This window comes from Muntiacus reevesi, chromosome 1, assembly GCF_963930625.1.
Source record: "Muntiacus reevesi chromosome 1, mMunRee1.1, whole genome shotgun sequence".
NCBI lineage: Eukaryota > Metazoa > Chordata > Mammalia > Artiodactyla > Cervidae > Muntiacus > Muntiacus reevesi.
Genome location: NC_089249.1, coordinates 13,007,075 through 13,021,559, shown reverse-complemented (window position 1 = coordinate 13,021,559; position 14,485 = coordinate 13,007,075). Strand labels below are relative to the sequence as shown.

General features: G+C 41.4%; 1 protein-coding gene across 1 annotated transcript; it reads left to right on the top strand.

The window, feature by feature from the left end:
• The first annotated feature begins 4,255 nt into the window (after positions 1-4,255).
• C1H12orf42 (chromosome 1 C12orf42 homolog) lies at positions 4,256-12,276 on the top strand. The gene is given in 4 exon segments (XM_065928845.1): positions 4,256-4,537; positions 4,686-4,806; positions 11,968-12,080; positions 12,082-12,276. Coding segments are annotated over 4 exon segments (711 nt in total).
• The last annotated feature ends 2,209 nt before the right edge of the window (positions 12,277-14,485 follow it).

Here is a 14,485-nt window from a genome sequence, read left to right as displayed (position 1 = left end):
ATCACAGCCCCCAAGGGGCTTACTAACTACAAGGCTGGGACCCTGGAACCATATGCTTGTATTTTTCAGAGCCTGCCAGATATTGGTGCATGAGCATCTAAGATTGGGAAATACTGAAGCAGACTCAAGAGCCAAATAACATAACAAAGAGCACTGGAATTTCAATCCTGAGCAAGGGATTTGGGCTCAAGTTCTGCCACTATCTTGGTAGGGAGATTTGAAAAATTGAAAAAAATAAAGAAAAAGCCATTGGAAGTTGCAAAGGCCATTGCATTTCTATCAACACTCTCTGGTTGTTTAATGCCCAGACTACTGGTGAAATCAAGATTTCCAAGAGAAATCCTGGAAATCTGGAATCAAGCTGGAATCAAGCTGGCCAGGAGAAATATCAATAACCTCAGATTCGCAGATGACACTACCCTTTTGGCAGAAAGTGAAGAAGAACTAAAGAGCCTCTGGATGAAAGTGAAAGAGGAGAGTGAAAAAGTTGGCTTAAAACTCAACATTCAGAAAACTAAGATCATGGCATCCAGTTCCATCACTTCATGGCAAGTAGATGGGGAAATAATGGTAACAGTGAGAGACTTTATCTTTTTTGTCTCCAGAATCACTGCAGATGGTGGCTGCAGCCATGAAATTAAAAGACGCTTGCTCCTTGGAAGAAAAGCTATGACCAACCTAGAGAGCATATTAAAAAGCTGAGACATTACTTTGCCAACAAAGGTCCATCTAGTCAAGGCTATGGTTTTTCCAATAGTCATGTATGGATGTGAGAGTTGGGCCATAAAGAAAGCTGAGTGCCAAAGAATTGATGCTTTTGAACTGTGATGTTGGAGAAGACTCTTGAGAGTCCTTGGACTGTAAGGAGATCCAACTAGTCCATCCTAAAGGAAATCAGCCCTGAATATTCATTGGAAGGACTATTGCTGACGCTGAAGATCCAATACTTTGGCCATCTGATGCGAAGAGCTGACTCATTTGAAAAGACCCTGATGCTGGGAAAGATTGAAGGTGGGAGGAGAAGGGGATGACAGAAGATGAGATGGTTGGATGGCATCACCGACTCAATGGACATGTGTTTGAGCAAGCTCTGGGGGTTGGTGAAGGACAGGGAAGCCTGGCGTGCTGCAGTCCATGGGGTCACAAAGAGTCAGACATGACTGAGCGACTGAACAGAACTGAACTGGTGAAAGCAAAAGCAACTCAGTCGTGTCCTACTCTTTGCGACCCCATGGACTATATAGTCCATGGAATTCTTCAGGCCACAATACTGGAGTGGGTAGCCTTTCCTTCTCCAGGGAATTTTCCTAACCCAGGGATTGAACTCAGGTCCCCTGAATTGTGGACAGATTCTTTACCAGCTGAGCCACAAGGGAAGCCCAGACTACTGGTGGTTCTATTCAATTCAGGAAACCGGACAGTTGTATCATAGAGGAAACCTGAAATTCATGTGGGTGAAACTGGGAGGCTCTGAGTTGCTGTGCTGAAGTCCATTTTGCAAAAAATCAGCTGATCAGTTTAACCTCAAAATGATGGATTCTGCTGATGTGGATAACATTTGCCTTTGTTGTGGTACCTTAGTATATGATAGGAGTTCAATGAAGATTGGTGAATAACTAAACAAACAGAGTCAGCAGCTGTCTCAACATCATATAAGTTGACTTTGATAATTATTCCCTATATGAAACTTGTCTATTTTCCTTTCTATCTATCTAAATGTGCCTTTTATGTAGCAAATACAAAGTTACTTACTTGCTTTTCTGATAAGCAGTGAAATCTCTGATGCAGAGGCAGTGAGACTGAGGGCCCTGGTGGTATTTAAACAAGTGGGTGATGATGGATGGTGAGGGTCAGCCTCAACGACCTTTAAGTTCTCTTTCAACCCATAACTTCTGGAGTATGAGAGTGCTTACAGTGCTTTCAGGCCTTCCATTCTGTTTTTGATACCTGAACAAAAGAAAGAGGGCAGATCAAATGCTGTGGGTCCCAAGGTTGTTGATTTTCCTTTGGGATCAAGAGTCCCATAGCTACTGTTTTCAAAGATTCTAGAAGTTTTTCTGCATTTGGGAAAGACTAATATATTTGTTTACCAATTCAGACTCTGGGCTTTCTGATGAAAAGGACGAGATAGTTAAGATTAAAATGAAAAGCTGGGTCTTCCCAAAGTGTTGGAAGAAGTTGAGACTTCTAGAACTCTATAGTCTGCTTAAGCACAGAGCTTGCAAATGCATCCCGCTGGCTCCAAGCCAAGTATTTAGCAAATCATGTTCTAAGATGAAGATGGTATGAGAGGAGGTAAATGATGGTGTGATTTTATAGGGCTGGCCGCAGCTCAAAGATGCACACTGGTGGCCCGTGGTGATTCAAAGAGCAGGTGTTATGTGGAATCCAAACCATGTATTTTTCTAAATTGAGTTACCAACATTTAAAAATCAGAAACTTTTACTTATGTAAAAAACATATGTCTGCTTCTCCTGAAAATCCAGAAAAATCCGTCTTCACTGGGCCCACATCCCCTCTGGACAATAAAAGAAGGTCTGAGAAGGGACTGCTCCTTCTGATGGAATATACTCCCAAGGTGTTCCCACTTGACCTCTTCTCTCATTTCTAACATTATCTGTGGGGCCTCTGGAGGCATTTCTTTTGACTCCCTACTGAAGACCAAGCTGCGGTTTAGGACTGGTGCGTCCTGGTACCTAACATGGTGAGCATCTTTGCCACTTGACGGAACCCTGAGCACAGGGAATGCAAGTCTTTTTAAGAGCAGGTACACCCTGGGAGACTGCTCTGGTGGTCCAGTGGTTAAGGCCTCGCCTTCCAATGCAGGGGCACGGGTTTGATCCCTGGTCAGGGAAATAAGATCCCCCATGTCTCAGGGCCAAAACAAAAACAAAAACAAAATAAACACCAAAGTAAAATATAAAGAATCAATGTTTTAACACATTCAGTAAAGACTTTAAAAAGGGTCCACATTATGAAATCTAAAAAAAGAATTATTTTTTTTTCCAAAAGGGAGTTGTCATATCCTGGCACAGTTTCTGCCACACAGTAGAACTGAAGAAATCCACTCCATTCCTCTCTCCACTCCACACTTCCTCACCTCTTAGGTTTTATTCTTGCCTATTCCCCAAGTCTAAACAATTTTTTTTTCAGTGAAAAAGGCTGCTGTTAATAATTATTCTTAGATAACATGTATGAGTTGGACGCTTTGTGGGTATATTAGTTTCCAAGACTGTCATAACAAAAGCCCCAAACCGGATGACTTAAAGCAGAATTATTATCTCACAGTTCTGGAGGCAGAAGTTGGAAATTCAGGTGTCATCAGGATTGGCACCCTCTGGAGGTTCTAGGGGAGAATCCGTTTTGTGTCTTTCTCTTAGCTTCTGGAGGATGCCGCAGTCCTTGGTTTCCTTGGCTTGTAGCTAAGTCACTCCACTCTCTGTCTCTGCCATCACATGGCATTCTTCCTGTGTGTCTGTTTTTTCTCCTTATAACGACACTAGTCACATTGGACTAAGGCCTTAACACTAACCACCTCAGGATTTCGCTGATGGCTTAGCAGTTAATCCGTCTGCAATGCAGGAGACACAGGAGATGCTGGTTTGATCCTTGGGTCGGGAAGAACCCTGGAGGGGATTATGGCAACCCACGCCAGTATTCTTGCCTGGAGAATAGCATGGACAGAGGAGCCTGGCAGGCTACAGTCCAAAGATTTGCAAGGAGTCAGACATGACAGAAGAGACTTAGCCCAAAACACAGCAACCTCTTCCTGATTTGACCACATCTACAAAGACTGTATTAACAAATAAGGTACGATCACCTATATAGAAGGTTAAAACCTCAACATATCTTCTTGGGGGGCTCAACTAAGCCCATAAGCTTCAAACAAGCTTTCTCACCTGAAAAAAATAGAGCCAATAATCCTATTTGTTAGATGAGGTTCTCATGAGGCTACATAACCAGCGTGCCCAGGCTCTCATTCAGCACCTGCAGCTTAGCTTGACCTCAATAAAAGCATGGTCCATGTCTTTTCTTCCAGTCCATGTGTTTTCTCTCCTCTTCTTCTCTTGCTTGGGCACCTGGATCCTTGGCTTCTTTGTCATTTTGTTTGCTCAGGAGAGAAACGTGAAACAAACAAAATCCATCCATGACTTGATTTCATCCTTCCTGCCATTAATTTGGTAGGTGATATTGAAGTGTATTCCTTCAAAATAGTTTACCTTTTATAGTATTTCCAGAAAGGATATAGTCTCCAATGGCAAATAGAAGACTGCTCTACGTTCACCAGTACAGCAACCCCAGGCCTCCTGCTGCCGGTATAGCTTCTTTCAAAGAAGAAAGCCATGGAGAAGTGAGCCCCTCCCCAACACCATCCAGTGAGTGGGAAGAGACCCCACTCATCTTTACTGTCAGGCAAAACATGAACAGGGAAGCCAGAGGCACACCCAAACGGACCTGGGGTAGTTTATTTCTAGAACAGTGAATGACAAAAACGTGTGTTCAGGCCCACTCGGTAAACCCTTTGCACCTGGAGGCCGTAGGGACACACCCAGGGGCCAATGAGACTTCAGAACCTGCCCTCTTGCAGTTCCAAGGGAGATTCTGTCCCATCTGTTGAGTATCAGTTCGTGGTTTCTGTTTTTACCTCTTTTCATTTGGCCATATTTTGCTTTTAACTTCAATAGAAACAAGCAAAATTATTTAACTCAATGGCAGATCCTGTTCTAGAACATTCTACAAAAACTGTAGTTGCCGTTTTCATGGAAATCCACTTGTTGCCATATATTATATTGGAGGAGAGAACAGGTGTGAGCTGATGACACATGTTTGATGATTCAGTTATTGTACCTGATAATGGTGATGAGGGCAGTTATCATCATCAGCAACCTAACCTCCATTTATGAAGCTCTCATAACATGCCAGATACTGTGCTGAGCATTTCACATTATTTTATGAAATCCTCATATAACTCTCTTGGGCAGTTAATGTTATTATCCCCACTTTACAGATAAGGAGGTGGTGCTAGTGGTAAAGAAACTGCTTGCCAATGCAGGAGTCATAAGAGACGCAGGTTTGATCCCTGGATCTGGAAGATCCCCTGGAGAAGGGCATGGCAACCCACTCCAGTATTCTTATCTGGAGAATCCCATGGACAGAGGAGCCTGGCAGGAGTCCACAGGGTCACAAAAAGTCAGACATGACTGAAGTGACTTTAGCATGCACGTACACACAGATAAGGAAGGTGTAAATTCATAGCACATGTTAATGTGTATAAAAATTAAGTATAAAACTGCATAATAGGATGAATGAAGATGGACCAAAAAGAATAAGCTTTGAAATCATGGAAACCTGAGCTCAGAACCAGAAAGACTTGAGCTCAAATTTCTGCTTTCTCCTGTTTCAGTTCTTTAGCCATGATCAAGTCCCATAAATGTTCTTTGAGCCTGGTATTTTCTGTAAACTGACAATCACTGCCCTGATGAAATGTTGTTGATATAAAATTCCCTGAACACAGCAAGGCTGACTAAATGGTGGTTGTGAGGATAGTGGTGGTGTTGTGACTGCAAGAGAGGAAATGTAAGGAAACAACGTGTACCTCCAAATATTCTAGAATGTGTCATGTAGAATAAGGATTCAGTTCAGTTCAGTTCAGTTGCTCAATCATGTCTGACTGTATGCTACCCCATGAACCGAAGCACACCAGGCCTCCCTGTCCATCACCAACTCCTGGAGTCCACCCAAACCCATGTCCATCAAGTTGGTGATGCCATTCAACCATTTCATCCTCTGTCGTCCCCTTCTCCTCCTGCCCTCAATCTATCCCAGCATCAGGGTCTTTTCAAATGAGTCAGCTCTTCACATCAGGTGGCCAAAGTATTGGAGTTTCAGCTTCAACATCAGTCCTTCCATTGAACACCCAGGACTGATCTCCTTTAGGATGGACTGGCTGGATCTCCTTGCAGTTCAAGGGACTCTCAAGAGTCTTCTCCAACACCACAGTTCAAAAGCATCAGTTCATTGGCACTCAGCTTGCTTTATAGTCCAACTCTCACATCCATACATGACTACTGGAAACACCATAGCCTTGACTAGACAGACCTTTGTTGGTAAAGTAATGTCTCTGCTTCTTAACATGCTGTCTAGGTTGGTCACAACTTTCCTTCCAAGGAGTAAGTGTCTTTTAACTTCATGGCTGCCATCACCATCTGCAGTGATTTTGGAGTCCAGAAAAATTGTCAGCCACTGTTTCCACTGCTTCTCCATCTATTTGCCATAAAGTGATGGGACCAGATGCCATGATCTTAGTTTTCTGAATGTTGAGCTTTAAACCAACTTTTTCACTCTCCTCTTTCACTTTCATCAAGAGGCTCTTATAGTTCTTCACTTTCTGCCATAAGGGTGGTGACATCTGCATATCTGAGGTTATTGATATTTCTCCTGGCAATCTTGATTCCAGCTTGTGCTTCATCCAGCCCAGCTCTTCTCATGATGTACTCTGCATATAAGTTAAACAAGCAAGGTGACAACATACAGTCTTGATGTACTCCTCTTCCTATTTGGAACCAGTCTGTTGTTCCATGTCCAGTTCTAACTGTTGCTTCCTGACCTGCCCCCAAGGTCAGGGGCGGCGGCCGAGAGAATAAGGATAGACTCATTTTATGTAGCTCCTTTATGGTTTTATAATGTGCTAGTTTCCGCTGTTGAACAAAGTGAATCAACTGTATGTATGCATATATCCCCTCCCTCTTGGACTCTGCAGCATCCCGTCCCTATAGGTCATCACAGAACACCAAGCTGCGCTCACTGTGTTATGCAGCAGGTTCCCGCTAGCTATCTGTTTTATACATGATAGTGTATATGTATCAGTCCTAATCTCCTGATGCAGCCCACCCTGCCCTCCCTCGACTGTGTCCACAAGTTCGTTCTTTACATCTGTATCTCTATTCCCACCCTGCAAATAGGTTCATCCATTACAGCTTTTGTAGATTCCACATTTATGCATTAACATTAAACATTTGTTTTTCTCTTTCTGACTTACTTCACCCTGTATGACAGACTCTAGGTCGATCTACATCTCTACAAATGACCTAATTTCATTCCTTATTATGGTTGAGTAATATTCCATTGTATGTATGTTCCACACCTTCTTCATCCATTCATCTGTCAATGGGCATTTATATTGCTTCTATGTCCTGGATATTGCAAATAGTGCTGCAATGAACATTGGGGTGCATGTGTTGTTTTGAATTATGGTTTTCTCAGGGTATATGCCCAGGAGTGGGACTCTTGGGTCATATGGTAGTTCTATATCTAGTTTTTTTGAGAAGCTTTCATACTGTTATCCATAATGGCTGTATCAATTTATATTTCCTCCAACAGTGCAAGAGGGTTCCCTTTTCTCTACACTCTCTCTAGCATTTATTGTTTATAGATTTTTTCGATGATGGCCATACTGTATTTTAGGTAACTTTATGGGTAGATTTTGATGCAAATATTTGTACAGTTTATTGGAATTGACAAATAGAAGAAAGAGAGATTTTGAGAGCTTTCTTTGAACTAGAGAATAATATCCTTCCTGGGCTGTAAATTGTAAGGTTGGTGCTGGGAGATTTCCACCAAAGATGTTGAATCAGAGATTCTTCTTTTCTAGGAGGGCTTAATGATGGGATATTGAGGATGCTGACTAGTTAATACACTTTGAGCCTTATGTATAAGGCAATGTAATAAAATCTGAATATGCATCTGCAATTATGATCCATATGGGTATCTTTTGAGATAAGAACTTTTATCTCCCCATGGCTTAGATGAGGAACTAGAGGCTTATAGAGATTCTGTTACTTTAGGGAGGGAGGAACCAGGATTCAAGCCTCCATTCTGACTCCAGGTCAGAGCACTCCTATTTTAAGATTCTAAATATGACACTAATAGCACTTGGGTACTGAACACCACAAAGAAGTTTGAGTGCTGACAAACTGACACTTTCAAAATGTGGTGCTAGAGAAGACTCTTTAGAGTGCCTTGGACTGCAAGGAGATTAAACCAGTCAATCCTAAACAGCAGAGGATGGCATGGTTATATAACATCATCAACTCAATGGCCATGAATATGATCAGACTCTGGGAGAGAGTGGAGGACAGAGGAACCAGGCATGTTACAGTTCATGGGGTCCAAAGAGTCGGACAAAACTTAGCAACTGAACAGAAACAGCAACAATTGAGCACTTACTATGTACTAAATGGTTTACATTTTATTATGTTCTTCCCTCAGATACTTGCTAAGTTTGAAGAAATGTAAAGACTTCACAGGTGGCTCAGTGGTAAAGAATCCAAGTCCCAATGCAGAAGACTTGGGTTTGATCCCTGGGTAGGTAAGATCCCCTGGAGAAGTAATAGGAAACTCACTCCAGTATTCTTGTCTGGAGAATCCCATGGACAGAGGAGCCTTTTGGGCTACAGTCCATGGGGTCACAGAGAGTCGAACATGACTGAAGTGACTGAGCACATACGCACTTAGTTCCACACCCACTTTGGGAATGCAAGATGCATTTGAAGTCTACATGTTTTTTCAATTTGCCAGTGATGCCTTTCAGTTCAGTTCAGTTCAGTCGCTCAGTCATGTCTGACTCTTTGTGACCCCATGAGCCACAGCATGCCAGGCCTCCCTGTCCATCACCAACTCCCAAAGTTCACCCAAACTCATGTCCATTGAGTCAGTGATGCCATCCAGCCATCTCATCCTCTGTCATCCCTTTTTCCTCCTGCCCTCAATCTTTCCCAGCATCAGGGTCTTTTCCAATGAATCAGCTTTTCACATCAGGTGGCCAAAGTATTGGAGCTTCAGTTTCAACATCAGTCCTTCCAGTGAATACCCAGGACTGATCTCCTTTAGGATGGATTGGTTGGATCTCCTTGTAGTTCAAGGGACTCTGAAGAGTCTTCTCCAACACCATAGTTCAAAAGCATCAATTCTTCAGCACTCAGCTTTCTTTATAGTCCAACTCTTACATCCATACATGACTACTGGAAAAACCATAGCCTTGACTAGACGGGCCTTTTGTTGACAAAGTAACGTCTCTGCTTTTTAATATGCTGTCTAGGTTCATCATAACTTTCCCTCCAAGGAGTAATCGTCTTTTAATTTCATGGCTGCCATCACCATCTGCAGTGATTTTGGAGCCCCCCAAAGAATAACGTCATCCACTGTTTCCCCATCTATTTGCCCTGAAGTGATGGGACCGGATGCCATGATCTTCATTTTCTGAATGTTGAGCTTTAAGCCAACTTTTTGACTCTCTTCTTTCACTTTCATCAAGAGGCTCTTTAGTTCCTCTTCACTTTCTGCCATAAGGGTGGTGTCATCTGCATATCTGAGGTTATTGATATTTCTCCTGGCAATCTTGGTTCCAGTTTGTGCTTCATCCAGCCCAGCGCTTCTCATGATGTACTCTGCATATAAGTTAAATAAGCAAGGTGACAATATACAGCCTCCTTTTCCTATTTGGAACCAGTCTGTTCCATGTCCAGTTCTAACTGTTGCTTCCTGACCTGCATACAGGTTTCTCAAGAGGCAGGTCAGGTGGTCTGGTATTCCCATTTCTTTCAGAAATTTCCACAGTTTGTTGTGATCCACACAGTCAAAGGCTTTGTCATAGTCAATAAAGCAGAAGTAGATGTTTTTCTGGAACTCTCTTGCTTTTTTGATGATCCAGCGGATGTTGGCAATTTGATTACTGGTTCCTCTGCCTTTTCTAAAACCAGCTCAATATCTGAAAGTTTAAGTATTGCTGAAGCCTGGCTTGGAGAATTTTGAGCATTACTTTACTAGCATGTGAGATGAGTGCAATTGTGCAGTAGTTTGAACATTCTTTGGCATTGCCTTTCTTTGGGATTGGAATGAAAACTGACCTTTTCCAGTCCTGTGGCCACTGCTGAGTTTTCCAAATTTGCTGGCATGTTGAGTGCAGCACTTTCACAGCACATCTTTTAGGATTTGAAATAGCTCAACTGGAATTCCATCATATCCATCATATCTACTAGCTTTGTTGGAAGTGATGCTTCCTAAGGCCCACTTGACTTTACATTCCAGGATGTCTGGCTCTAGGTGAGTGTGAGTGATCACACCATCATGATTATCTGGGTCATGAAGATCTCTTTTGTATAATTCTTCTGCATATTCTTGCCCCCTCTTCTTAATATCTTCTGCTTCTGTTAGGTCCATAACATTTCTGTTCTTTATTGAGCCCATCTTTGCATGAAATGTTCCCTTGGTATCTCTAATTTTCTTGAAGAGATCTCTAGTCTTTCCTATTCTATTGTTTTCCTCTATTTCTTTCCATTGAACAGTGAAGAAGGCTTTCTTATCTTTCCTTGCGATTCTTTGGAACTCTTCATTCAGATGCTTATATCTTTCCTTTTCTTCTTTCCTTTTCGCTTCCCTTCTTTTCACAGCTATTTGTGAGGCCTCCTCAGACAGCCATTTTGCCTTTTTGCATTTCTTTTTCTTGGGGATGGTCTTGATCCCTATCTCCTGTACAATGTCACAAACCTCTGTCCATGGCTCATCAGGCACTCTGTCTATCAGATCTAGCCCCTTAAATCTATTTCTCACTTCCACTGTATAATCATAAGGGATTTGATTTAGGTCATACCTGAATGGTCTAGTGGTTTTCCCCACCTTCTTCAATTTCAGCCTGAATTTGGCAATAAGGAGTTCATGATCTGAACCTCAGTCAGCTCTCAGTTTTGTTTTTGCTGACTGTATAGAGCTTCTCCATCTTTGGCTGCAAAGAATACAATCAATCTGATTTCAGTGTTAGCCATTTAGTGATGCCTTGGGTTGTTCCAAATAATTGAGCCATTTGCATGCTAATCAAAGTCCTTTAAAAGTTCGTAGAAAGAGATTTAAAGCATGTTAGTTATCTTAATATATGACTGAAGAATTAGATTTTAATTTGCATAGGTCAATGGACAGGATTTCTTACATAAAAATGGTGTTTTTTTTGTGCTTGTTACATGGCATATGGGATGTTAGTTCCCCAACCAGGGATTGAACCTGCACTCCCTACATTTGAAGTGGGGATTCTTAACCACTGGACTGCCAGGAAAGTCTCCCGAAAATGATCTTATATGCATGACATATATTAAGATTTTATATATATATATCTACATAGAAATGCATGTGTTGTGTGTATATATATATATACATATATATATATATATATATAGCTTGAATAAAGAAAAAATCAAACCTATTAGTATATATGTATGCCTCGTGTAGAGCCAACATCTGATTGAAACACTGTTTTAATTTTCCCATGATTTGACATGTCTAATAAAACTCATGAAATAATTGCCTCTTGGATTTTAAATTGTCAGTCATAGTCTAAATGGGTTGTAAAATTGTTTGTTTTTCCATGATCTGTAATTCCAGAGTAATTTCAATTCAAAACCTTTCCCCAAGTTTCAAATATGATGCTTTATTTTAGTCACTCATTCTTCCCTCTCCTAGAAGTTTAGAATTGTTTTCCTTGAAATTAAAAGTTTTAAGAGGATTCTGTAAAAATTATTTTGGGGGGAGGAGTTTCTTTCAAACAATAGGAAAGGAATAGATAGCACTTCATTTTCTTGAAGAAACATGGGAAACACGTGAGCATAATGTCAGGGGATTTAAAAATTTTTCCCTCAGCTTGTTACAAACGTCGTGGATTTCTGAAACATCCAGTTATCAGGAGAGTTCTTTTCTTTTTCCTTTTTAAGTTTTAGCGGGGCGGGTAAATTCCTCACACTTGAGCGCCACCCTGGTTCTCCTTTGCCTTCTAGGTCTTATTCTAAGGCCGTATGCTGCCATTGGCCTCTTCCGGAGAAGCCAGACCCCCTTTGCTTCGCCCAGAGTCTCCTGGAGTTCCTCAGAACTGGAGTTGGTGGAGAAGACAGCAGCCCCAGTAGGTACACCGACCCGCAAACCTAGATTCCCAAAGCCGGCTCCCAGGCGCGCCCGGAAATCCAGTCCGAATAGGCGCAGTTGCCATGGCACCTAAGTTGCTCCCCAAGCATCCTCATCCCGGCCCCCGCCCCAGGAAAACGGCCGGGGACAGACGCCTCCTTCCACCGCAGTCTGGCAGGAGCGCCGCTTCCTGGATTTGCTAGTACTCCTACCCATCTCCCCTCCAAGAGGTTAATCAAGGTTTGGTCCTTCCCCACTCCCGCCCATACGCGTTTCCATACTGTTCGTTCACAGGCCCCTCCTAGGCCGGGGGTGAATGCTCACTTACGCTGACCGCTGCGAGGGAATTGTTCGGTGAGTGCTGCCTATCTTCAAATCAATGCCTACCCAGAACAACAGAAAGGGCCTCAGATGTACTGGTTTCCACAGAACCATTGTCAGGCTTCACAGAGGCCGTTTTGAACCTAATAAATAATGTCAAAAGTCTCTATCGCAGCCAAAAAATGTTCCTTTTGAAGCATTTCTAATAGTATTTTTGTTCCGCGGTGTCTCCCAGTGTCACAAAGAATTTGCACCTCACAGTGGGGATGGGGTGCATCGCGTGCCACTTCGCCCTGTGCCGGCAGGGATGGGCCCGCCCCGCTTTGTTCTGCTCCCCCAGCTAAACGGTTTCACTTGCCAACTTGGGCTTCAGTTTAAGGATGTTTTCTAGGGGCCTTTTGAGTCTCTAAACAGAGGTTTGGAAAACATAATTGAATGTCTGTAATTTAATAGTTAACATGAAATTTGATTACTCCCCATGTGCCTAGGGGAATTCTTCAGGCTATATGAAGGTTTTTATGTCAGAAACCTGAAGCTAGAACCTCTTTGGAGGCCCCTGAGACACATGGAACTAAGGTTAATGCAGAAGAGACACTTAGGGAACCTTTATATCAACTTGTGGTTTTAGGCAGTGTTTTCGATTTTGGTTTAAGGTCGGTTAAACATAGCAGTTTTTCACTGTGAGGCAATGCAGAAACTAATTTAGCAAATGATTTTATGAGTTAGTTTTTTCTCCTTTTAATGTACTGTTTTTTCACAGAGAGAAACACAAGTCAATGTTACCACGACATTCACACACAGTTTGAATTGCAAGTTTCTTGCCATTTTTCCACAAACTTGGATTTATAGAATTTGATACATGGAGGCTGTAAAATCTTACTGCATTTTCCCCTTCAGTTCAATATATATAAAATAGATATAAAGCATGTATACTACCATATGTATACTATATGTAGTATGTCTACAGTTATGTGATCAGGGAACTCTGGTGTGTGTATTTTTTTTAATATAATGCCTATAAATACCTTGGACACTAGTGTCTTGTGGAATGCATTTGAGACAACATGACTCAAAACTCTATCTAAATATACTAGAATCCATGTAAACCAGTAGAGGTCAAAGTAAAGGCTTCTTTTCAAAAAAGTGAGGTAAGAATCAAAGCTAAAGAAAGCAGTCCTTCATAAATACCTCCAGAAACCCGTTCTTCCTTGGAGGAAATGTAATGAGCTGTCTTAATTTACCTCATTTTGGATGCATATGGTTGGGAGTTTAGTTGGTCTAACTATGACCATAGTTTAGATAGTGAGGTAAAGAACATTTGCAGTTTTGACTGTCATAGTTATGGGTATGGGTGTTCAGATCTTTCTGAGAGGCACTAGAACTTAGACAAAAATGCCCCAAGGTCAGCATAGTTAAATCTTTCTTACTGTCATTTTTTCTGAAAATAATGTTGATTTGAACAATTGTAATTGAGTACGAATCAATATTAAGAAATAAATAATACATGTATTTGCATTTGAAGTGTGACCGAGAACTAGAACGAGGTCCTGTAGTATAAAATCATTGTTGCTAAGGTTTTGGGTTACAGTTTGCTTCTATTTTTTCAGGGTTATATGATTTGATTTAAGGGATATTTATTACCACATGCTATAATAGTCTTCCTAAGAAGATAATGTGTCGCTTTGGGGGAAAAAAAGTTTTTCTGAAAGTTTTGTTGAAAAATAGTGATAAATTTTAAAAACTAGTACATGGAAGAAACAAAGTATTTAAGAGTATCTCTAGTCAACAATGTTTACAAGTAAGGAATCCTTTTTAATATGTAGGATAAATAATAGTTATGACAGATAATGTTTCCTGAGTGTGTATTTTATATTAGAGACTGTTCTAAGCATTTAGAATATATTAATTCAAGTCCTCAAAAATGGTTTCATGAAGTAGTTACTATTATTATTAATGCTATTTCACATATGAGGAAACTTTATTCTTAATGATTATATATACATTTGTATATTTGAAGCTTATAATTATACATGCTTACTGACTCAGTTGTGTCTGACTCTTTGCTACCCTATGGACTGTTGCCCGCCAGGCTCCTCTGTCCATGGGATTCTCCAGGCAAGAAAACTGGAATGGGTTGCCATGCCCTCCTCCAGGGGATCTTCCCAACCCAGGTTTCCTGAATTGCAAACAGATTCTTTACTGTCTGAGCTACCAGGGAAGC